The sequence below is a fragment of the Glandiceps talaboti genome, chromosome 20, assembly GCF_964340395.1.
Source record: "Glandiceps talaboti chromosome 20, keGlaTala1.1, whole genome shotgun sequence".
Classification (NCBI taxonomy): domain Eukaryota; kingdom Metazoa; phylum Hemichordata; class Enteropneusta; family Spengelidae; genus Glandiceps; species Glandiceps talaboti.
Window position 1 is genome coordinate 3,356,956 of NC_135568.1, and position 26,920 is coordinate 3,383,875.

General features: G+C 34.5%; 2 protein-coding genes across 3 annotated transcripts in view; one reads left to right on the forward strand and one right to left on the reverse strand.

Moving 5' to 3' along the window:
- Nucleotides 1–449: 449 nt before the first annotated feature.
- LOC144450802 (WW domain-containing adapter protein with coiled-coil-like) lies at nucleotides 450–17,339 on the reverse strand. 2 transcript variants are annotated; one of them, XM_078141531.1, is made up of 13 exons: nucleotides 17,188–17,339; nucleotides 16,981–17,014; nucleotides 15,865–16,051; nucleotides 12,760–12,860; nucleotides 9,927–10,054; nucleotides 9,270–9,391; nucleotides 8,577–8,831; nucleotides 8,015–8,185; nucleotides 7,356–7,406; nucleotides 6,368–6,557; nucleotides 5,593–5,770; nucleotides 4,858–4,985; nucleotides 450–4,182 (listed from the first exon to the last, which is right to left on the reverse strand). In XM_078141531.1, the coding sequence occupies exons 1-13, from the start codon at nucleotides 17,226–17,228 to the stop codon at nucleotides 4,113–4,115; spliced, it is 1,656 nt and encodes a 551-aa protein (XP_077997657.1). In that variant the 5' UTR covers nucleotides 17,229–17,339; the 3' UTR covers nucleotides 450–4,112. The 2 variants fall into 2 exon arrangements, with proteins under 2 accessions (XP_077997657.1, XP_077997656.1); XM_078141530.1 differs by having other exon boundaries at nucleotides 9,261–9,391.
- A 550-nt stretch (nucleotides 17,340–17,889) lies between these two features.
- LOC144450733 (MAGUK p55 subfamily member 7-like) overlaps nucleotides 17,890–26,920 on the forward strand; it is a 51,582-nt gene continuing 42,551 nt past the window's right edge. Inside the window, exon 1 of the mRNA XM_078141427.1 lies at nucleotides 17,890–17,920. The gene's annotated coding sequence lies outside the window, so the exon portion shown is untranslated. The remainder of the gene's footprint in view (nucleotides 17,921–26,920) is intronic.

A 26,920-nucleotide genomic window follows, 5' to 3' on the forward strand; every position in this document is an offset into this window, starting at 1 on the left:
TTCATTTCTGACAGCATTTCAACTTGTATTTTACATATTTGAACACAGGGAGGGTCATATTATACTGACAGGAAATTGAGGAGGGCCCCTATTCACAAAATGAAATCAAAATTACAGTTTACACAACACATTGATTTCTCTCATTCCTGTAATTTCTGATGGCTCTCTTAGCTAGCCAAGTTTATTTGTCATAATTTGTGTTAGCCAGCTGATCAGTAGTTGACTTGCCATTGTTGTGTCAACGTTAGCAAGCTGATAGCTGACTTATCATCACATGTAAGTGTTAGCTAGCTGAGTTGACATCATGTGTTGTGTCCATGTTAGCTGGCCAATAGCTGACTTTCCATTGTGTGTGTCTGTGTTAAGTTAGCTAGCGATGGCTAACTTGCCATCATCATTGTAATAATGACACATTGAAGCTATTAAAACAAGTCAATATTACACTTTATTTGTTATAGTGATGACTATAGCATACAGTATGTGAAAAGATTAACTAAAGACCAAGAAAACTATGCTAAGTCCCAAAATAGCAACTCAGGTTTCAACAATGTCAATAAAAAAAATACAGCTGAATTTGTACAAGAATTTCAAGCTTGCTGTGAAACAAATGAGCAACAGATTGTTTCTCTTTTTTTAAAAATTTGAAATATACACAAGAAATAAATTATCTACACAATACAAATAGCAACTGCTGAGTTTTTGTGCAAACACTTTGTAGATGGTAAATATATTGTGGCTCAGTTCTGAAAGCACAATTTTGAATTAACATGAAATGCACCTACAACTGGACTGATTGCAAAACAAGAACTAAATGACATTAAAGTGGTCATTTTTTGTTAAGAAATATCCTAATCTGTGTGAGTACATTTTACATCAGTTATCTTCATTAGGCAGATTGAAAATCCATACGACAACTGAAAAACTGCCCCAATGCTACAATCTGATACAATCTGGTACACTCACTTACTTTATTTTCAGTTTTTGTGTTTTGTTTATTATTTGATGGTATACGTTTATTGGTACAATGTTTTTGCTTGAATAGGGTGAAAGGTTAACAGTATGGACAGCTGGCTACTACTGGATAATATTGCCTGTAAGAGCAAACTTGGTGAAACTGGCAAGTGAAACACAGAATACACCTAAACTGTTGATCACAACTCCAAACGTACAATACATGTGTCATGTAGAAAAGCAATGCAAAACAGAGAAATAGACAGGTACAACAACAAAACATGGATAACTAGAGTTGTACCCCCCTTGTTGTTCAGAGATAGTCATCACTCTCTCTCATAAATTGGTAATGTACTCTGAATTATGCAAGAGGTTGTTTACCCATTGCCATGGTAACAATCATTTCCTGATTAGTCCAAGTTGTTCATTTTCCTTACTTCAAATTAGCAGCTACAACAGATATTTATTTCCATTTCAATTTGAAAATCATAAAAGCATCGTTTTAACATAATGAAGGGAAAAATCCACCACAAAGTAATCCCATAAATACATTAGTGGTGCAAAAAAAATCTGACAAATTATTCAGAGATTACACAAAAGAATCTTTGTTTATTGTATATACATCTAATAGGGCGCCCTCTATGCACGTATGTAGAATTTCTTCCCTTTTATTTCCCTTTTCTAAAAGTTTCATAGCAGACTCATCATAAGTTGTGCTGAATCATAAATGTTTGCATTCAAAATTTCAATGGCTCTAAGAAGACAACATAAAAGGCAAAAATAATTTTTCAAAAATAAATTTAAATTCAATAAGTTACTCTACATCAAAATGTACAGAAAATGAAACGCCTTTGAACAGCTGACCCGCATCCCCCCCCCCACCCCCCTTGCTTATGAACTTAATGAATAGACTAAAATCATTTTCATAGAGGTAGGCAAAATGCACATGTATTTTCCTTTTTCTGGCAGACTTCATAATAGCATAAAAATGCAGATAACAATACACATAACAAAAACTCTCTTTGTTATTTAGTAATCAGCTTGAAACCCTTGTACAAACTTTTTTTTGTTCCATACGCAGTTTTTCCTCATTCACAGAACAGTTGTATATTATGCTACTGGCTGCTGGTAGTTTTACACAAAACGTACACACAAACCCCAACCTAGTATAAGCTAACGTGATTCTGTAAACTCCATCATTTTTTGTTCTGATAAAAAGACCAAAAAAAAGGGATTATGATTCTGTACAAGAAAAAGGGATAGCTCTACAACCAAAATGACAGAGTTTACAGTTAATATATATATTACATGTAAGACTGTACAAATATCCCTGTGTCTGTATGTCTTTCCCTAAATCACTTTTTTTTTGTATATTTTACGGACACAGGCACAATTGTGTGGATATCCCTAATGTTAGCAAAGTGGCGTACTAGTATTTCCCATCTGGCAGTGGCAACGTGTAAGTACAATTGCAAACTCTAATAAAACATCTGATTGTGGTTTGGGAAACAAAAACTTTTCATAACATGGCCTAAAATGACAACAGGGAATTCAGAAGTCTTGGAAATTTTTTTACATGTAAAAATGACACAAAAGAAAATTAACACTGAAATACAACAAAACCAACCCTTTGAAAGAGTTTTCAGATTTTTTCTTCAATTTTTTTGCTTCCAACTTTGACCAGACCCATAACAGTATCAATGTTTTCATTCCATTTCATTGATTCCTTAACCAACATACATTTCATGACATCTTTGTCTGATTTCTTCTCAATCTGAATTACAATAGATTCAAGATATCTATCATACATAATAATTCTACAGATGTTGGTAGGTTATTTCCATTGTTTTCATACCCACTAGTACAATAGTTCAGAGCTTGAAATTAACATTTTGTTGATAGCTCAAGGATGGTGACAGTACAGTAGTCCTATATTCCTGAACTGAAAACAGAGGACCCACTGGAAATTTTTACTATATTATTAAAATACTTTCATGTCCTTCAAATCTTCCATCTTCTAAATCATTGCATGTAGCCCAAGTTGGCTACCAACAGGTCAGGGATAGTCACTTAGGGAGTACAGGTCAGGGATAGTCACTTAGGGAGTACAGGTCAGGGATAGTCACTTAGGGAGTACAGGTCAGGGATAGTCACTTGGAGAATACAGGTCAGGGATAGACATTTCGAGAGTGCATGTTTGAGAGACCCCCTTCAAATTCCAATCTGACCCTACTACTACATCCGCTTTTTTGTGGTGACACAAATTCATCCAGTACACTACAAGTGCCTCAATTCAAGCAAACTACCAACATCTGTAGTAAAATTATGTTTCCAGATATTCTCTAAATCCATTGTACAATTCTGTTGCGTATCAATAAACACTCAAATAAAGCGGAGTTGATTGTAACCAGCATGGCCACATTGGACACAAACACCACACAGAGCTGCTATAACCATAGTGTACATAGGAATCATATGATAGTGACTCAACATTTCCTCAGCTTGACATTCAACGAACATCATACTTGCACATTTACAAATCTCACTCAATGTTACTCTTTTTATGCAAAAAATGTTGAGTTGGGAAAATGTTTGTTGTTTTTACCTAATCATTGTGTTAACTCCTTCGTTAGCTCACTTCATTCAAGTAAACATTCTACTGTTTTGTTTTTTTTGCAGGTTGTACATTGGTACACTGAAGCACTCCAGTGTCCTTAGAATCAGTTCATCACAACCTGGCATAATATAACATGGATCTTTCTATCCTACAATTCCAATTCATCATGGACATAAGGATATTACTATCCTAAAATTCCAATCATGGGCATATTCTACAGTTGTCTTCAACACAACTATAGTTATATCAGCTCTGTTTACACACAATTATTGTTATTTATAGAATTCAAGACTCCGTAAGAATTTTGCATGAAAATTTACTCCAAGGCAGCAACCATTGCTACTACCTTGATGCATCCATCCCAAGTACATTACAATAGCTTTGCTTAGGGTTACATATTTCCCCAACTTAAGGGGTTCTCCACTTGTCAAACAGTTGGATAAAGGCTGCCTAAGTCGGTGCTATATTACATCTTGTTCTGTATAACAGTTCCAATGACATATAAATTAATACAATAATGCAACTATATCAGACTGAGGTTCTGCTATGTACCTGCATTACTCTCGTTCTTTAGCTTCTCTAGTTCTCGGATTTGCTGTTGAAGAAATAAAATCCTACAAAACAAACAGAAATACAGTATTTTAGTAACTGAAAGGGTTTCTTAGCAAGCAGTTGATAATCCTTTCAACTTCTCTGTGCATTACTGTATTGCAGTGTGCCCTGTAAGCCAATTTGACATGCCACTGACGCACACAATTTCTAGTGATGCACCAAAATTTGGTGTTTTCCTATCTCTTACTATGTGGTGACTCACAACAAATCCCAGTTTTTCTCATTTTGACGCACAACAACAAAATTTGGCTATTGTTAGAGGGCACACTGCTGTGTTGTCAGGTTTTTCATTTATAGATGATTCATTTAATTCAAATGTGAGCAATTCTAAAAGAACAGTTCATGAGAAAGCAAGTGGACAACTATTCTCTGTGCAGTATTGTGTTCTCATTATTTTTTATTTTTTTATAATCATTTGTTTTTTTAAAATGTGAGCACATAAAGATTTACGTAGTGTATACTACCTAGCACCTACTAATATACATACAATAGTCATATACCAATTTACATGAGGGAAATTATAAAGCCAATGATAGAACAAACACCATGAGCCAGCATCTCTGTATATCAAGTCTGGCAACTTCCATATTCTAAGCTGGTCATATCATTTGACCTATATGACTCTATCAATCACTGGCAATGATATAATGTCTTCATTCAGTTTTCAACACACTTACCTTTGTTCTTGTAATGTTGCCTGTATTTCAGAAACTCTGACAAGAGATCTTGCAAATTTTAAATCTACTGATATCTGTGAACCAGTAAGACTGCCAAGCTGGTGTGAGTCCTCAGAAACCCTCTGAGCCTATAATGAAAGGATTAGCAAGAGAGAGTGTATCAGTACAACAGTGCTGTATTTATGAGAATGTTTGTCTGTGAGTCCACTACATAGTTTTACCGAGTTGGGATAAGTATTTGTAATATTATCTTGGTGAGCAATTATTATGGATAAGAATATATATATTGTGTGTGTGTTTGTGTGCACATGCGTATGCACATATTTCAAGTTTTCCATTACACACATTAATTATCATTGCAGTTTGCTACCACTAACACGTTACAGAATTATCTAAAGAGACACAGATATACAATATGCATTGGAATAACTTTATTTTTTAATGTATTTTATAACGGTAGTAATTAGGTAGGCAAACTCCACCAACACATGCCATTTCACTTTATAACTGTTCCCACCAAAGTCTTGGTACTTAGTATATAGAACACTATGCTAGTTTTGTCAGATTTCTCCAATACTTGCCAGAGCTCACAACCTTAGTAAAAACATACTAAGGATTCTAGGAATATGATTTATTTACGTTACACTTTTGCAATTGTGATAGAGACATTTGCATCAAATCACTGCTAACTGTAGAAAGTGACAATCACTGCTATCCGTAGAAAGCGTCACTCACCTGTCGTTCTATCATTTCTGACGGCCATCCCGATACATGCGTTATTAGTTCTTCATTATAATATTGAATTAATGAGGGTGATAACGCTACTGTTGGTGGTACACTGGGCGTGGCTGGTGGGTTACTATGTGGTACTCCTGATGTAGTGCTACTGACACTGTGAACTGGACTTTCTAGGCTGGAATCAAAACAAACACTGAACTGTTAGTTGTTACATAATGTTTTTAAATAAAGCATACCCTTTTGTGGCAGGGACTAGTCATCAGTGGGTACAATTTCTTTGCATATGTGTCTCCACTGTCAAGCAGGGATGATATTCTATAAAGGCTAATGTTTCAATTCCAGATTCTGGCATCAGTGTTATCTTATCAGTGGAGTCATAACAGTTACATGTAGCATACTTTTGTTCTGGAATAACTTTTTCTACAGCTCTGTGAGAAAACTGTTTTTCACACTGAAATTTTAATTCTAATCCAAACTGGGTCTGTAAGGTCTGGATATGACCATGTGTTGTAGACAAAAGCTGTACAGAGGCTGCTCAACCTTGCATACATCCTTCAAAACAGTAACATACATTTGGACTACATCATTTGCAAATTTTTGGCAACAAATCTTGACCATGACGTTGAAAATAAATTGCCGTTAGGTTGAAGTGTAATACTACAATAGGTACAACACTTCAGACATACTGACTCACACAAAACATGAATAAGGTCAGGTGTAATGTTAGTGTTGTCAGATCTTTGTTGTATCATAACAAGAGTTATTTACTCACCATGATGATTTATTACTGTGGGCTGGGGATGTGGGACTTCCTTCGTCATGTACTGGATGCTTTGTTTTCACCGAATTGACTGTAGGAGTTGACAAATGGGTTGTTGAAGTATGTGGAGAAAACTGTGGTGATGATACATCGGATGATATCGATGCTAGTGACATTGGTGAAGTCTGATTTGCTGCTAACACTGAAACAAATAAAATAATGTTATCAGATTTTATGTATGAAATAAAGTGACCATAAAATTACAGTTCTTCTTTGACTGACAAGCTAAGACAGGAGTAAATATCAGATATAATTTATGCTGTCCATTTCAAAAATATTTGGTCTCTAGACCTGCTGCTGGTTCCAAGATACATTGCAATGTATTCTTTACGTGCAGACAGTTGTGCACATCCTACTTTGAGATGGTCGTCACCAAACAGTACCCAGGATCTGTAAGTACAATCCCTTTCTGTCATTGATGGGGTTTAGTCTTTGCTCTCTAAAATCACTCACAATTAAAGAGGTCAACAGGTCTTTCCAATTCATGATGAAAATGGTATTTTGAATATAATACAGACAAAACAAGCCTAAAAGTTAAGTAACCACATATGCAACGTCATCTTGAACAAATACACTTTGGATCAGGAAAACCAACTAATGATTAGTAAGAGTTCTTCTGACATAAACACTTGACTAGGCTAACATACCGATTTTACAAAACTTGTCAAAAATACCAATACTGTTAAAGGGAAAATACTGTAACTTGTATCAGCATAGACATCAAGTATTTGTAAAATCATATTTATTGCAGAAAACAGCTAGTCATATTTGTATCAGTCTTTGACAACTCAGACTTCATTATTGAATTAAAGTCTGACACCTTATATTTAGAGTGTAATTGCATATTACAGAAACCAAGTCATTAAAGGGTTGAGGACAAAATGGGTATATATTTGACAGGTTGGATGAGTTGTAGATAGCCACAGAAATGTATACTCACCATTTGTAAGACACTTTTCAACTTGATTTAACCGCTGTTGAAAAGATTGGCCTGCAAGTCAGAAAATAGAATATTTGGAATTGTGCTTACACAGAAAAAATAGCAACAATATCGTGTTCTGTAGCAATGTCTGGTACATTTTAGTTTGTTTGGGTTTTTTAGTACATTTTACAGATGGCTAGTAAGAATCAATTTCATTAGACGTAGCCAAAACTGTATGCCACAAGCATTTTTTAATCTTGGATTCTGTACTTCAGACATGTATGCTTATTCTACAGGAAAACAAAATACCGTCAATTTTAACAGTTTGTTACCAGTGAAGTTAATGAAGTCTGTTAAAAATATGTAAAGGAGATCAATAGCTTTCTAAAAATGTATGTTTTATGGGTGTTTACTGTAAGGCGATCAAATGAAATACAACAAAGGTAACAATAGCTAGAATGCCATAAAAAGAATCATACACCCATAGTCAACTTTGAATCAATAATTCTGTTTGGATTCACAAAAACGGTTAGCCTCACTCCTAGACTGGTGGAAAAACACTAATACAGTGACGAAACCATCTAAACACATACCGGTAAGACACTAAGGTTTGTCGTGTTCATACAGAGTAAAGTTAACAAAGACTAGTTTGAGAAAGGAATGACTTTGATTCTTACCATTGTGTGAAAGCTCTTCATTCCTTGGACCCTGTTGATTGCTACTATTTACAACTACTGGTGATTTGGATAAGTGTTTCTGTACTAGGGGTGATCTTAGCGGCTGAGAATGCCGTGAACTTGTCGACTGTGGGGTTGTTGGAGATGACATCTCTCTTTCAAGAGGTGATTCTGATAATAGAATGAACACAATATTTGTAAAACGCTGTAGATAAAAATCAACTGGCTTTTCAAGTGTGATGTTGCAAGCAATACCTTTGCTATGGACTGGCCATTTAGTCAATAATGTGCTTTCTACAATTAAGAACACATGAATAGACGCCACTTCATTTTGGCCCCCTCCTTTAGTCAACCCCTTCATCCCCATCCCTCAATATTCTAATCACTATTGCATGTAATTATTATTTTGTACTTTATCATAAAGTATTCTGACCAAGTAATCACGATGAAAACCCTTCAAAAGGTTCATCCGATTTTACATGTTTGATATTGAAAATAAAAGCTCCCCTCATATCTTATTAAAATACAGAACAGTGAACACAGCATTGTTGATATCACTTACCCATGTTATGCCTATGTATTGTCTTTGAGGTGTCCATTGATGAGGATCGCACCATATCGTATCTGCCATATGAATTTTTGTGTTGAGGTGACTCAGACACGCTACTTCTAGATAATGCTGACGACATGGATTTCTGTTGGGTTTGACTACTACTGCTGCTACTACTACTACTGCTATGTTGTCTATCATGTTGTCTTCCACTAGACTGCTGTATAATGGGTCTACTATGGTCACTGGAATGCTTCTGCTCTGAGCCTGGAAATTAAGACATAGTTAAGGTCATTTTAGTGCCGATGCCAAGATTTGTCATACATTACTGTCTCTGTCAATTGTTCAAAATGGACATGCTGTGCTGCAAAGGACTGTGGGATTATTCGTAGTTGTGGTAATACCTAATCTAGGGTGATTAGAAGGATAGCCTTCCTGTAAGGGTCTGGGAAACCAAGACTAGATTATATGTAGTTGTGGTAATACCTAATCTGGGGTGATTAGAAGGATAGCCCTCCTGTAAGGGTCTGGGTAACCATGACCAGATTATTTGTAGTTGTGATGGTACCTAATCTGGGGTGATTAGAAGGATAGCCTTCCTGTAAGGGTCTGGGTAACCAAGACTAGAGTATCTGTAGTTGCGGTTATACCTTATCTGGGGTGATTAGAAGGATAGCCCTTCTGTAAAGGTCTTACCTTTTGTACTAGTGCTACTGCTGACACTACTGCTAGGTGGTGTTTCTCTACTGACAAGTTTTTCTTTTGATCTGATACTGCCAGACTCTCTTTTCTCCTTGAGTTTCTGTAATTCTTTGAGTAATAATTCCCTGATGAAAGAAAACAATTTATAGTAATGTGGTAAGTGTTGAAAACAACAGAGTTGAAGATGAAAACACGATGAATGTGTATACATTGGTGGCAACAATTTTGTGTCAAGCGAAAATCTTATTTCCAGCTCTATGTACCAAGCTAATAGGATTGAGAAGAGGAAATAATTTTCTGCCTCAGCATAAAGCCATTTTGAATCAACAAAGAAGTTACACCATTCATCACCTTATTTACAATGGGGGTTGCACATGGTACGTTCTGATTTATTGTACACTGCAATTACTTTTATTTTGTTCATTCACACACTGATATAGCCATGCAAACATCAACAAAGAGTCTACTGTTCAAAACACCTATTTTCACTTTTACTTTAGGGACCATTAAAGTCATTACATCCAATATTCACTCAGGACAGAATCTAGTAAACACTACCCTGCAGACACACAGTCAGTATACTTCTACATACACTTGGTTTTGATATCTATTAACATTCCCAAAGAAATATAATTTCACAGAAACAAAATTAGAACTTACCTCTGTGCCCATTCCTTGGGCTTTTCCCACTGTGAAACTTCTGTTCGACAGTTATAAAAATATTTTTTATTTGAAGAACTGATGTGCTCTGACCACTCCTTACAGGCCTTATTAAGCTTCTCCAAAGTCTGAGAAATATAAAATGGACTGTTACTAAAGAGAAATTATCATCTCAAATTCTCTAGTTCAACTGAAACTTAACTGGCCTTGAACTAACTACTGTAGCACTTGATAAATTTTCACTGCTATACACTATTAATAATTTGCCTGCAACTGATTCCCAGAGGTGTGCAGTCTCCCAACCACCAACAATGTATGCAGTCTCCCAGCCATTACCAATCACCACACGTGTATGCACTCTGCCAACTATATACAAATTTACAATCACAAGTATTGGTATGCACTCTCCCAACCATCCACAATCACCACACACACATGTATGTTTTCCCAACCATCCATAACCACACACACACACACACACACACACACACACACACATGCTTTCCCAACCATCCACACACACACACACACACACACACACACACATGCACAGAAACACACACACATGTACATATGCGCTTTCCCAACCATTCACAATCACCACAGATGTATGCACTATCCCTGTCATCACCAATCACCACACATGTATGCACTCTGCAAACCATATACCAATGACCCTATACAATCACAAGTACCAGTATGCACTTTCCCAACCATCCACGATCACTGCTCACACACATGTATACTCTTCTCAACCACCCTCAATCACCACACAATCACAAACATATACCTTATCGTTATACACCTATAGTTTTTTGTATTAGCAGTGAATGCAATGTTCATGTTTGAACTTCTGACTAGTTTTACACAGTCTATTTGAAGGAATTCCCAAATTCAAAACATTCTAAGAAAGTCCATTAACAGGAGGGTGTTCACAACAATATTTGCCATCATTATTTACAGTCCTTACCACACAATACCCTTTAACAATACATTAGATACACTGTCTAAGGGTTGGGTTTCTCTTTTCTCCTACAATAGGTAATTTATGGTCTCTGGCACATAGTATCACAATACGACATACTATTGGTGGCATATTGTTCTCAAATGGAGTTACACACTGGTGAATACAGTTTGTGATACCCACAAATAAGAGAGTGCATAATTCAGTACGACTGCATCTTTAATTTCTTATTTATACATTTAGCACCGAGAAAACAAACAATTATGTATCGAGTCTGAAAGAAATACTATTTCTGAGAATAATTTTTTCTCTTCTAGTAATAACTATTTGTTGTTAAACAATAATGTATACAAATTCACCCAAATATGATCATGCATAATGTAATAACTACCGTTGATTTTCTTTTTATACATATTTACATTAAAAAAAACTAAAATTTTCTGTTAATGATAAGTGGTACAAAACAATGTTTTAATTATATGTGATTAGTTGTACCAGCAACCTCAAACAACAGAATACACTTCTATAAACTCCTGATGTGTTGAAACAAGTACTAGAAACATATTCAAAACAGCTCAACTACACTGGTACCCATCATATCAATGTCCTTACAATTTGGGAAGAATGCCTGTAGGGTATTTATTCACTGCAATGACAGGTCAAGCTACCAATGGGAAAGAATTACCAATGTAGGTGTAGCCTTTACATTCCCTTGTGGGTATCACAAACTATGCATATCCATGTGTGTTCCCCCATTTATAGTTATGTCTCAGGGTTAACTAACAGTTTGGATTTCTATGAACTAATATCCTTTTAACAATAACTCCAGTAAGAATCCTCTCTGATACATAAAGCTTACTGTCCTAGTAGCTGTTATTGGAGCTAACACCCCCAATCCCCTACCCACACACCAAGTAATTCTGCATTTTTTCATTATTTTAACATTTGTTTTGTTCTACTTGCTGCAGCATGATCACCTGTCAACAATCAGTATCAGCATCTTACATTTAGCTTTTATTGACAAAGATACTATCAGGTCTGTACCTGATTATTTACACACAGACATCAAGCCAGTGTACATAGAACCATCAATGACTAGTACACAGGTACATTTTGTAATTCAGTTGATTCATACTGTTTACATACAGACATCAATTCAGTGTACGCAGTACCATCAATGACTAGTAGACAGGTAATTCAGTTGATTCATACTGTTTACATACAGACATCAAGTCAGTGTACACAGTACCATCAATGACTAGTAGACAGGTAATTCAGTTGATTCATACTGTTTACATACAGACATCAAGTCAGTGTACACAGAACCGTCAATGACTAGTAGACAGGTAATTCAGTTGATTCATACTGTTTACATACAGACATCAAGTCAGTGTACACAGTACCATCAATGACTAGTAGACAGGTAATTCAGTTGATTCATACTGTTTACATACAGACATCAAATCAGTACACAGTACCATAAATGACTAGTAGACAGGTAATTCAGTTGATTCATTTTGTTTACATACAGACATCAATTCAGTGTACACAGAACCATCAATGACTAGTAGACACGTAATTCAGTTGATTCATACTGTTTACATACAGACATCAAATCAGTGTACACAGAACCATCAATGACTAGTAGACAGGTAATTCAGTTGATTCATACTGTTCACATTACAATTACAGGTACCAGGGTTTCAAACTTTGTGAGAACACTATCATTCCCTGATATTTGTCTGTGCTCTGACAAGGAAAATACAAGTGACATAAGGGGTCTTGTTGCTAAGTCAAAGACGACTACAGCTGAAACAGTTCACTTGGCTAAATATGACTTCCACGCACAGAAGATAAATTCACACTTACCTCATTAAGATTTCTATCATGGTTAGTATAACGGTCACTGCTATTTGAATTTGTAGCAGACTGATGAGTAACACTATTCTCTGACGGTGATCCACTAGAACCTAAGAATTTCAAAGAAGAAAAGAAAATTCTGTTATCAGGTGACCTGCTTAGTATTTTTGTCAAGAGCAGTAAGCAGGTAAAATCTACCAGGGTTCCCTTGTCATTTTATCAGGGTTGTAGATGGGAAACTATGCAACTTTTATCCCTTTCCCCTCTTTGTTACCAGGGTTCCTCTACCTTAGCAAACACACTGTTGATGAAGAGAGAGATATTCTAAATTCTAAATCTTCTGCATCTCCTTATTCTTTTGAATAAGTTTTGTTCCTCATCAACCTCAAACTAGTTGAAGTTTTCATTCTACAATAAAATATTGAAGAAACTTTGATAGACATTCATTTTACACAGATGCATCTTTGGGTGTAGTCTCTAAGATACGATATTCATGCTACGCTATCAGCTATTACTCAGTGTTTTTAGAAGCCTGATACACTGAACAACAAGGTCTACTAGAAGTCCCATGCTACAAAAACCAAGCCAGTAAAACTTGGGATGTGCAAACAAAAATTTGTTTCTGCAAATCTGAGCTGACATTTACTTCATTTACACTAGGAACTTTTCCCTTTAGAAGTGAATCCTGTACATTATGCAAATAAGGCACATCCAATGTGAAGGTTAGAACTTGCCAAAACATAGTGGAACAACACTGGATATAATGACATTGCACATCATGTTTGTCAACAAATGAATACATTTCACCTGGACATATGCATCAGACAACCACTGAAGCTACACACTTAGGAATCACCTGCTAGTAAATATCAAGTTGTAACGCAACATGTACGCCCAGTTTGCAATAATACATTGACTGGCTGAACTTGGTGTGGTGCTCACTACAACAAGATATCAGTTTCAGGAGACCTTCTAGTGAAGGTGGTTGAAGAAAGCATTTGTGGTCACAAGAACTGTAGTAATCCTGGGTTTTATGCCCGGAGGCGTTTCTGTAGTTGTATGAACAGAGGTATTGTCAATCCAAATATATGTAGAAAATCTCATGCACAGCATCTATTGTATATAACATTGGAAAACAGAGATCCCCAGATTGACAATAGTAACTTTACAACATTAGTATTGTGGACAGGATTTGGTCATTTTGTAAGTATGATAAACAGAAATGGTGGTTCAAATCTTACATCACTACCATGTCATGTATGTTTTTGTTATTAAACTCAATTAAAATTTCTACCATACCAATCTATGCTGACCTAGACAAATCAGTAACACCTCCTTATTCACACGTTATGGCCCACTCAAATTATTGACCCCCCTGTTTTCTTGGCGACTGTGTGTCATTCTTGCCACTTTTGTTGTTTCAATTGGACAAATCAACTAGTATCAACATATTTTACCTGCAATAAACTATGCCAAACACAGAGAGTACATACAGATATGAACAGTACAGAAATACATGTGTTATCAGGCAAGACTGAGAATTTGAGAATCACCTATTGAATACTTGTACAAAAACTGCTAATATGGTGTAACTATATTGAAGTAGCTCATTTGATATCTCTGGTATACAATGTTGCTTTGATCACATTTTTTTAGTTAGTGGCTGTCATCTCCTTCAACATTTCTATAGTTCTAAATCTGGAGGGGGGGGGGGGTTGTTTACCTACCAAATTTGGTTTCAAGGCCCAGTTGTTATGGGGACTTGCTAACTTTACCAATCATCATGTATAAAGGGTAGGTTGTGTAGTTTTAGGAGCGGGCAGTAGGGTGAAATGTCTAAATGGGGCCATGTTACAAACATTTCCCAGCTATACTGGGGAGGGGGGAGGAGGGGTGGTTAGGTACTCTGTGAACAGCACTTGAATCTTCAACATGTTAACAAAGTTTCTAAAACCATATTTTAGAAAACAACATTTTCATTATAATGGCCGATTCGTGAGATTTCAAATATGTTACAAATTTAGGTATTCTCTGCTTAGTATTATATAATATGAAGGTGCCATGTGTCCAAATAAACAGTATTTCAAAATACCAAAATAATGCAGCTGCCTATCAGCTATCCAAAAGGCTCTTTGTTTTGTACCAAAAAATGTCACATCTGAAAAGAGCACTTTTCTTTAGCTGTAGTTTGGAATATTCTAGTGTACAATTTGCACTAACAAATCCCACCTTTCTGTACTTGTATCATTCATGTACTACAAGATGATTTTCAAAACCTACAATGCAAGCCATCATTTTTTTAGATAATCTGCACACTAGGACAGGATGCTTTCTAAAAGAAAGTTCCTTCCAATCTTTGAATCACAGCTTACTGAAGGATATCTGATGACCCTCGACAAATTTGATGTGCATCTAACTGAGAGACAGGTACATTTTTCAAATTTTTTGGTATTTTCTTATCTTTCAGACCAGGAACTGACAGAAAGTCAACTAGAATTGTGTTGACTTTACCATTCAAAAATTCAGTTATACCAAATAAACTTTGAGGTACAAGTATACATACAGCTTAATGTGACAGTAAAGGGAGATAGATACTTGTTGAGAATGACAATTTTGATAATCAATAAACCAAACTGCAAATGCATGGTACTGTTTACGAATGATCACACTGTCAACATACAACCACTAAATATGATCCATGTTGACTATCATTGACACAAAATATAACACTCAAAATTCTCCAGGTAACAGAAATTCCATTCCTGATGTTTAAGTTATTGTCGGACTTTGAGATAACCAACTTAGTAATCAGTGATTTCTAAGTTTGGAACCATCCATAGATTATAAATTACGTGATGATATCCATCATGTAAATGTTTTCAACTACACATATCCAGTTCATAGAATGGCCTTCTCGCAAACCAGACCAGTCATTTTTTTGATGGACGATGAGAAAGGGTACACTTTACAACCTGTCAACAACACTCAGGGATCATACACCTCTGGTGGAATATTCCTGTCAATATTTCCTTTTGGAATTCCGTGTCAAGTTTTACATCCAGTTGAAAACTTGGTTGCTGAAAGAGACACTGACTATTTTGTGCCAGTATTTACCTCTTTGTCTCTCTTTAGTCCTTTGTACATGAGGCAGCAGTTTCCCTTGATGGGCTGTTCTAGGACTTGCACTATTACTGCTATGACGGTTACTTGGTGTGTCCGTTTGTCGAACACTAGGAGAATCTTTTCTCTCGTTTGCCTCACAGTTTCCACTTTGACTCTTGGATGGGTACTTCCCAACCGCCTGTGTTGGAAGGAAACAAAAAAGAGAAGAGAGAAATTAGACATTTGATTGCAACTCAATTCACAAACTTCAAACTCTGTTCCAGAAACCTACCAGTACAGTAATGGTATGTTGACACTGTTCAAGTCATATCTAGGCACCAACAGCCTTACACTGACAAACACTTAGTACATTGGGATTTTGAAATGTACCAAACCTTTCCTAATCTTTTTTACATTCCATTAAGTACACGGTCAAAATCTTTGGGAAAAACAACATCTAACAACCCAAAGTCCAATGTAACACTTTAACCTCTGACCTCAAAACTTCAATGACAGTTCTATAACACAATAACACTGATAAAACTGGTTGGACGGGGACTTGATATTTTCGTCACCCCTTAATGCGTGAAAGCCTGCACTTCAATCTGTTGAAGTGACAGTGACTTACCATTACAACACTACTTTCAAGAACTACATAGAAACATCCATAATGTTTACTTGTATGTTAAACTATGTCAAGATTTTTTTTTAAATGTCTGAGAATGGTTTTGTCTACATACAGCTTCCCTAACAAAAATTCTGAAAATCCAGAATGACATTTGAATAATATCATACAGAGAGTCAGTATATTGTACAATGCGGAAGTAAAAGTTGTACTATCTAAATATGAACTCATACAATTTTACAAGGCATCAAATATAAAATAGGGCTTCCAAAGTCCAAACATGTAAACCTAACACCAGATCGTCAAAGACCTCGAAATCCCCAACAATCGAGTTCTTTGTTACACAATATTGAATAAAATTCAGAACTTTTTAGCATGTTGGTGAAAATTATAATATTTTTTGGAGTCTTCCGAGATGTTTTGATTGATTTTGTTGGGGATGCAGGCTGGTGCACGGTTGTCATCTCTATGCTTCAATATATCAGCTTTCTTCTGTTACAAACCTGGTATGGATGGGCTCGTTGTCTGTCATAATACCTGAAAGGTAAAATATAAAAATTCAGTTAGTGTCCTGCATACGAATTAGGTGGAATAAACGCAGAAAAAATTGACAACAAAATCAGATTTTATTCCAGATATCCGAAACAAACATGGCGGATGGTGTCATGGACAGTCTGATAGATTCATCGAGGAAATAAAACGATTATTACCCATCGTGGAGCCTTGGATGTTTGCTTGCATGCATTACCATTAATGCTAGTGTATATGGAGTCGATTTTAGGGCAAATGCGCCTTTTAAATCGTGGGAAAATTAACTATTCGACTCCACAACACACAGCATCTCAACAAGGTGGGGAGGACGCCATGACACATACGGGAATCTACGTCGGAGATCGATAGACATCGCATTTAGTCGGATTATTCCGGGCATGGCCGAACGGACCCGATTATGACAAAGAGGGGAGTTCGGTTACTCGGCTTCGGTCGGATGGCTTTGGCATATTCCATTGGCAAAATACCTTCATTCAGCTTTACGTGTATACTTCTTGTAGAATAAATAATAAATTCGCGAATACAATTCCCTGAATGTTAAAAGTAGTATGTTAATTTTTAACTCTCACAAGTCAAAATGTATTTCAAAATATTAAAGTACAGATTTTACTGAAATATTTTTTGAAACAGGTCGTATTGTATGTGGCTTGGCTTGTAAGTTTTTCCTGTTATGAAATGTATTCTTATTTGTTTTTACATTCCTTCTTTTCATTTTTTATATGGTATCTTTTTTTTCTTTTTAATTGTCTACGTTCAGCTACATTTTTAGTCGAGCCCCCAAATGAGCTTTTTTCCCTTGGTGAAAAGTGGTTTAGTCCAATAATACCTTCTTATCACGTGACTAGTGTATTTCAAGATGGAGCGAAGCTGAAGTGATAATGATGTACCTCGGTAAGTGAAATTCCTCATATTATGTCGTTCATCTGCAATAACTGGTTATTTCTTTGGAACAGGTGCTCTCAGAGTGCTTGATGTTTGTACAAAAACAACTTTGCCCCACGCAAAGCCTTTGTCTTCACCGATAGTGTTCTGTCAAAAGTCGTGTGCCAATCAACTCGCCTCCTACCGTTCAGCGTGTGTTATTGTTTTCGGACTCAACTTTGCACGTCCATTCGGCGTTCGTACAAACATAACATGCAAATTTAGCTGTGAGCTAAAACCATAGCTTTATGGTCAATCAGAACAAATTTGAGTGATAAAAATCTCAATTGGCTATTTACGTTTTAGGTGATGAATCATCTACTTTTCGCACAGAATCGTGGATAGTAATTTATAACAAATAATTTGGGATGAATCACTCGAGTCGAAATACTTCACGTTACTCGTCCAAACGACACAGAAGATTGTATGCCAAATAACTTTACCGTCGGATTCTTACGATGAACCCACTATTAATAACAAATATGTTACCGTAACACTTTAATGAAAATGTTCTGAATAACTCGTGGGTAAAGTTACCGAGTGCTTGCAAAGCCAGCGACTGTCTGTCAAACCGGAAAAGGAACTGTTACAGGCTAGGCAGGGTTTGTGAACAATAAAATTGCCGTGAATGCTTAGCCTGTACAACACAACAAACGATAGCCAGTGAATGATCAAGATCGGTCTCCGGGGTATTATTTCGATAATGCACCACTAACGAAGGAATCACTTGAGATTATTTTTGAGTGATATTCTACTTATGCTTTTAAAAATCTTTTCTTTTTTTGGCGAAATTTGTGAATCATGAATATATTTTCACAAAAATACTAAACACATAGTTGAAATTAGTGCAAAAAGTAACAGCACTCATATACCCAGGTTGACTACAGGTCATTGTATGCCAAAACACAGATGTATGACAGAGTAACAACAAAATCATCAAATTTGGTCATTTTCATTTCAAAATAAACACTTCCATTAGTGTTACATGTATTAAAACCACAGATAAATTTCAATTTCTTCAGGCGCTTGAGTTGCCATTTTAGGAGTATATTTAATCATAGACCTTCCACGAGGATCTATGATTTAATGTGCAAGATATGGAATGCTTTGAAGCCAGTGACACAGGCATCTTTGGCTCTAAACTGATATGGTTTCGAGAGAAGTTAAGATTAGAATGTGCAAGTGTGGAAGCCTACCTCAATTGAGCAGCATGTGCCAAAATATCACAATGTAGTAAAATTATATACTTGTTTAGAAAATCAATAGCAAACCATGTGTTTGTTGACAAATAAGGTGCTCTGTTTTATGTACATAATGTAACACATTACTACCAATTTGTATTGATTTGTTTTTAGTATCACTGCAGAGAGGTATTCTTCCCAGATATAAAATTCTACAAAAAGTGAAACTGATAGGATAATACTATTTAATTAATGCAGGTTTATTGAAGTATAGAAAAAATTACAGAATATCAAATATTTGGAGTTTGAATTAAGATTGGAATAAACTCAATGACAGGCCAACACAAATCGTGTGCTAAAAAGAATATATTTTATAAATTCAAGTTCCACTTTTCATTTGAAAAATAACTAAACTCAAGCTATTGTAAGAGAGGTGGTGTACTGGTTACTAAGTCATACTTATGACTGTATTACATTGGAAAGGGTGTTCTAGAGTTAAAGTGTTCTCATGTATAGAATCATTAAAAGCATTAAACGCACATAATTGTTACATGTATAGATACCCATCACATATTCTGTTATGGGCATACAATATACATCTAGCTGTGTACTTCAGACACTAAAACCATTATCATTTTAACACAAAAAGAAGTGTTTTACACATACATGTATTTCTAAAAATGCTTATTTTATTTTGTCCAAAAGGGTGTTGTGGAGTTTAAATGTTAATCATGTATAAATATTATCATGCAATTATCATATCAAATATCAAACACACTTGTTATAATTGTATATGTATATGTAAACCTTTCCATAAATAGTTACAAATATGAAGGGAAAAAACATATGGTATAAGTGACTAGAGATCCATTATAGAGACTGGTTTAGAACTGAAATCCTATGCTGAATAATTGTATAAAATGACAATGTTATATGGTGTAACATTAAACAGATGTTTGCTATAAAAATATTTATCTGATACACATGTGTGGTTTGTTCATAGTCATCGTCTCCTCTGTTGCATTTGTTGAAAGACAAGCTCGTCATAATGTCTGATAGGTTAGGATTAGGCCATCATTAGGATCACGCTGTGTCGTGATTGTGTACCTTTGCAGCTGTACCTTTGCTACGCCAGAAATTTTGTATCGATCGTGATCATGTACCATTATTACACCAGGAATTTGTTATCCTGATTGTGCACTCTACAGCAGATTAGCCCCCACCCCCACCCCTCACAAATACACTGTAAAAATTTTGTTTAGGGAAGCAGATTAGCTCCCACTGCCTCACAAATACACTGTAATAAATTTGTTTAGGGAAACAGATTTGCCTACTGAGATGATATTTGTTCAGTATTTCACTGTTTATACTACAAATTTTATCCCATGTTTAAACAGATTTTCTGTCAAAACTCAACTTGTAAATGTTCAAGATCACACTCACATTTGTAATAAACCTGTACCTGTATTGAAGTTCATATGGAAATTTTGCAAACAAATTAATAAATTTGGGGTGCTAATTTCTCACTAAGTGATTACCCTTTGGGAAAAACAAAGAATTTAAATGTATATTATAATATATGTAGTATATGTACTAACCTTGAAGAAGGAAATATCAATGAAAAATTGGAAAGGTTAGGTAATATTTCTAAGTTAATATAGCCTTACAGAAAAACACAGAGTTCACATTGTGCAGTATATGTTTTACCAATGACGGAGTATCAGCAAAATAACTAGAAAACTCAGACAGACTGGATTTATAATTATTTCTGTAAAATTCAGGGAATACCATGGTATTCTACATTCATATTGTATGACATAAAAACATTGTAACATTTACATTCCAAATAAAGTACAAGTACACTTACATCAGCACACTGAGTGTTTTGAATCATCTGTGATCAACTAAACTGTTTACAATAATTGCTTTATTGACACCAGATGCTTTTATAATCATGTAGCTGGAGAAGACTGTCAACCTTGATTTATCAAACATTGCAAAGATCAGTTTACTGCTACAAGTAAAATGTGTGGAACTTATTAACCCAATATCGTTTAGAGAATTTGTAGGTTTGAAATTTGCAAGGGTCAAGAGACTATGGTACTTGCATCTTTTATGTCGAGTTCAGAGTTATCCTAAACAATAAGCCGTTTTTCCCTCTCTCAGCAGATTTCATGAGAACCAGACAGTGTAAGATTTGTGGTTACGTATTCATTCTGTATTTTGCATACCCGTAATGATAATAGATTGTTCCAGTTTGAAAATTATGGTTTTGAAGACCAAAGATCCATCACATGGTACTCATTGTTCATTCTGAATTTTGCATCCATTTCCATTCCTGCACTCAAGTCTGTATACTACAATGGTATTTCTATTTTAAGTCATGGTACTTTGTATAATATATCATATTGTACTAGTTATAATGGATAAACTATTATCGATTTTGAAAAATATGGTTTAGGTTTCCAAAGTTCCTGTTTTAAATAATATTAGTCATGCATGTATGATGACAGTGCGTTATCCCCTCCCACACAATCACATTTTCCATTCATGGTATATTGTCTTAGGCCTAAGGGATTATGGATTCTTCCATTATGAAAGATATGATTGTGAGTACCAAAGTTTATGTTACAAAATATATGTATCTTTGTTGTTTGCAAGCAATCTGAGTCTTGTAATAACAATAAATGATACATGATGTAGTTATTTTGCCCCCCCCCCCCTGACATAATGGTATTTCCCATTCATGGTATATTGTCCTCTGGATAATACATCATTCCATTATGAAAGTAATAGTTTTGAGTAGCAAAGTTCATGTAGTAAAATATACTAATCTTTGTTATCTGCAAACAATCTAAACCATATTATGATAATAAATGGTATTGGATATCAGATACAGTTACAATTGTGGCACATTTCTACAATAGATCAAGACCCACTATTGATAAATGACATAGAGATATATATGTATGAAATGAAGTGAGTAGATTTCTTGTTTAGGAGATTAAGGTATGATTACACAAGTAAAGATAAACGGTTCCACTGCAAATTGAGTCAGTTTTTGGTTTAAAAATTTTATAAAATGTTGGGTATTTTAGGTTCACATTGAAAACTCCTTTATTACTCAACTTACTTTAATCATTCTGTTAGCAGACAGGTAGCCCATAAAATATTAGTTTTTTTCACATCTTAAGTCCAGGTGGGAGAGCACTGGAAATAATACAATAACATATACATATGTGTATCTACATAAAATGTACACTATGATTCCAATATAATGTTTTATGTGTAAATATTCATGTCTGCATTGAGAGATAATACATGTAGTTATATACATTTTTGTACTTACTCAAGGCTGGCCAATGGGTTACTGGGGCAGTAATGAAAGAAAAATAAATATTTTGTTACTGCTAGGGAAAGAAAACTTAGTACGATTACCCACAAGGTAAAGGTGAAAGAAAAACAAATACTTTGTCACTGATGCAGTTAGAGGGAAAGAAAAATAGAAAACATTGTTACCAGTGCATGTAGGAGGAGAGAAAAACTGAATATAATTGCCTACACATAATGGTGAAAGAACCCAAATACTTTGACACCAATGCACTTAGGGGGGGGGGAAGAAAAACTGAGTATGTTTACCCAACACAGTAATGACAAAAGAAAAACAAATGAATATATGGGAGACAAATACAAGTAGGTAATAAAAATTTGATACATTAATTTGTAATACTCATTAACTATGCAAATAAATGTGTATGGAACAATCCATTTACCTGACAGCTATTATGAAATATTTCTAAGTGGCCCCACTACAGTCTACATCATAGAATCACTATGTGGTGAAAAGCGGTATAAGTAGTATTGATTGGTATCGGTTCAGTTCTGTAATTGCAGTGGGTGAGTTGATTACTTGTTTGTATTTGAAGATAACCAGACAGGTTAATTTGATATGTAGGTCTGTCTGTAGCAACTATGTACTGTAATTGGTACAAGAATGTTGTAGAAATTTCAGAATTTTATCATTACTGACTTTTATGAAGTTTACTAGCAACTGTATTGGTACTGTAGTATTTTTAATATGCAACCAGACAAATCTTACTAGGTATAATAATTAATACACAATTTACTAGCAACTATTATACTTGAAAATTTTCAATATTCTGCCAGCTAAATCTTGCTGCCTTCTTTGCATTGCAGTGAATGTTTAGTTATAATACGAATTCACTTTGTAAGTATTAGTATAGCTTAGAACATACATCATATGGTAATTGATTGGTAAAATGTTTGAATTACAAACACTGAGTTCACTCCAAGGTCTGTCATCATTCCTATTGTTGGCGCTGTCACTATAGTTCACTGTGGGTATAGGTTTGTTCATATTTGACATTTGCTTGACAATAAAACTAGAGTAATTGGCTGGGACTAGGATTTCTATTTTTATAAATTTTGAAAACTAACAGTTAACTAACAGTAAGTTAAACTACATTTATGGAATGCAGTAAATATTTATTTGTTGTGGCCAGTATGAGATACAACCTTTAAATTGTAATTAAGAAATATTTTGACTTTGTCAGTAGAAATTTTCATTTGGTAGAATGAATCCATAGTCCGTGAACATTCATTCTTATTGTAGTTATTTATGTATAGGGAGGATTAATTTGTAATGATGTGTATGTACAGAAGTGTTTACTGTCATCATGTCATTATCAGATTTTATTTTTAAGTCCATATTTGGTATCCAAATACATGTAGTGGTATATGTAGTCATTTATGTAGATTTAGACTTTATATTTATCAGTATTCTTGATGAATAGAGTATAGTACATGTTTATTTGTTGTAGCCAAGATGAGATGCAACCTTTACTTTGTAATCACATGTGTACATATATGTACGGAAGTATTTATTGTCAACATAACATATTTAATTTAAGTCCATATTCAAAATACAATGCACTAATATATCCACTGTAGTGTATAATACATGTATAGTCATTTATATGTACATTTACATTTACAGAATTATTTTTTGAAATTGTATTTACCAGTATTCTCTCTCAAAGTAACAAGGGTAGCTAGCCATCTTGTAATTTTTTTGATGGTACTGTATACACTGCTGGCATGACAACGATTTGTAAACATTACATATAAACATTACAGACCATTTATTAAATTTTTATCATTTGACAAGAAATAAAATATTTGTTGATGCTGACTAGAATTTGATTACAATGTACTTCTCAATTATACACTTACATGCTTATACTTTGACAAGTACATTTTGTATATAATAGTAACAAACATGGTTAGTTAAGACCAAGAACAAACCTTGTGAATAGTGTAAATTCCAGACGCAAGTATTGGTTTCTTGGAAGTGGCCATACAGATGAGGATTTGGTATTTATTTTGGATTTTTAACTTATAAAACAATTTTATCATGGCTTCCTACTTGAAAAATCAATGTGAAACAACATTGACTAAGTCTGTGTTTGTAACTCAATAAATTACAAAAGGTTAATAAATGTGTGAAGTGTTTGTTATTGTGTGTACAAAAACAAACTTTTTCCACATTTTTTTTTTTAGCTTTTTGCAATGTATTGAGTTTACAAACAAAGATTTGGTCTATATTGTTTCACATTGATTTTTCAAGTAGGAAGCCATGATAAAATTGTTTTATGAATTAAAAAAATCCAACACAAATACCCAATCCTCATCCATATGGCCACTTTAAGATCATTGTGAACAATTTCAGCAACTTCTGCATGTGAGATATATATTTATTTCAAAAGATTTTGAAGGGTTTTGTGAGTTTATATATTGAACAGAGTTTGATGTACTGTATAGTTAATGCAGAGGGGTCACATGAGATCATACCGGGATCCACGCAGACATAAAACTCAAATGAAAATTTCTCCTCACAGAGTCAAACAATTTCTTGGAAGAGAGGCAAACAATTTCTTGAAAGGGGTTCTCAAGTTTTCACCTATGTCTCATTAGCATTGTCAGGGGAAGATATGTATTGATGTTGACAAGACGTTGGTGAATTGAAAATTTATGATTCATTTTCAAGAAATTGTTTGACTCTGTGATTAGAAATATGCATTTGTAACTAGAAAATAACATGTACATGTATGTGAGGGGTATACTACATGTACATTGTTACTGTTGTATCTATTGATACTGACGAGAGTCACGAGACGGTGTTTAAAATTTATTCATTTCCAAGAAATTGTTTGACTCTGTGAGTAGAAATGTTTATTAGTAACTATGAACCCAGAGTCTATGAACATTCATTTTCCCGAAAAATAAAACTCCTTGAATATTGACCATTAATATTAAACAAGTGTTTGCCCTGAGTACAAAGAAATAAAAATGACATCATCATGAACATAGTAGGTTCTACACTCAGAGAATGAGTATAGTGTTACTATGACAACCTTAAAATTTACCTTTTGACACCTTTCTTGGCAATATCTACCTCAAGTGTAATCATCTCTGTGCTGTCTACATGTAGCACCAGAGAAAATTATGTAACCTTTATTGTTTTCACCAATTGCTTGGCAATATGATTACGTTTTTTCATCAGATACGGTTTATTTTCAGTGCTATTTTCAGGATTAGACGTCGAGAATTAAGAGAATGTAAATATTGATAGTGAAATATAAAAGAAAAGTATTCTCCACTCACCACAATGTACTGCTGAGATAATGAATTCTGTATACATACGTAGATTTTATTCTCACCAGACTTATATGTACATCATGTATGGCATTCTGGTGGTGCAGAGATTAGTGCATTTCAAAATGAAATGTCAGGGAAAAACAATTATTGAGTGGGAGGAATACATGCAAATTTTGTTTTATAGCCAGTGGGAGGATTACAAGACAAAGAATTTTGTGCAAGTAAATTGAATTTGTAAATGTGTTTTTGTGTGAGACTGTTATAGCTTTGTGTTGTATTTAATTTAAAATGTGTAAAATGTTTGAAATTGTTATTGTACGTACAATAACAAAGTTTAAAAATCTTTTTGCGTCTTTTTTGCAAATTATTAAGTTACAAACAAGGACTTGGTATATATTATTTCACATTGTTTTTTTCAAGTAGAGAAACATAGTAAAGCTTTTTTTATAAATTAAAAATCCAAAATAAATATCCAGTTCTCATCCATATAGCCACTTTAATATATGTAAGTGATGAATATTGTATGGATTTTATAATCTATCAATGTAGTATATTGTACATCAGTCAACAGATTACATATAATACAAATTATAAACTGGTACGTATACAAAGTATATTGAGCGTAATATTTCCGAGGTACGATTTACCCAAAATTTCTCAACATGTCATGAATAGTTTATGGCTTTTGTATTTTATCAGATTCAATGCAATACATACCAATCAACAGATACGAATTTAAATTTGACGTAAACAAGTTTATGTAGCTCAAACAATTCAGCTGGTATTTCCAAGATCTAAAATAAATCACTGCTGGATAAAAATTTGTAAAGATAAAATGCCTTCGATCTAAAAATGCTGAAAATAGCTGACATTTCTGGTAGATAGATTATGTAAACATCTAAATATTTCACACCTACATTGTAGATATGAGTGTATTGTTGCTGTGACAACCATATTAAATTAGTGCTTCATTCTGTTTAAGAATTTCTTTAAGAATTTGATAAAACTTTATCATAAGAAGGAAGATGTAGAAACTTACTTATTTTGAAATTGTAATTTTAAAAAAATGAAAAATATATATTAATATAATCAAATCATCCCTATATAAAAC

Bases quoted from the DNA above. Each gene is read 5' to 3' on its own strand.
- LOC144450802 (XM_078141530.1), bottom strand. From the start codon at position 17,228: ATGGTAATGCATGCAAGCAAACATCCAAGGCTCCACGATGG. The intron at 16,052-16,980 runs GTTTGTAACAGA...CTTCCAACACAG, and splicing joins AACGAGCCCATCCATACCAG to GCGGTTGGGAAGTACCCATC. The intron at 7,407-8,014 runs GTAAGAATCAAA...TCTGACTTGCAG, and splicing joins TGAAGAGCTTTCACACAATG to GCCAATCTTTTCAACAGCGG.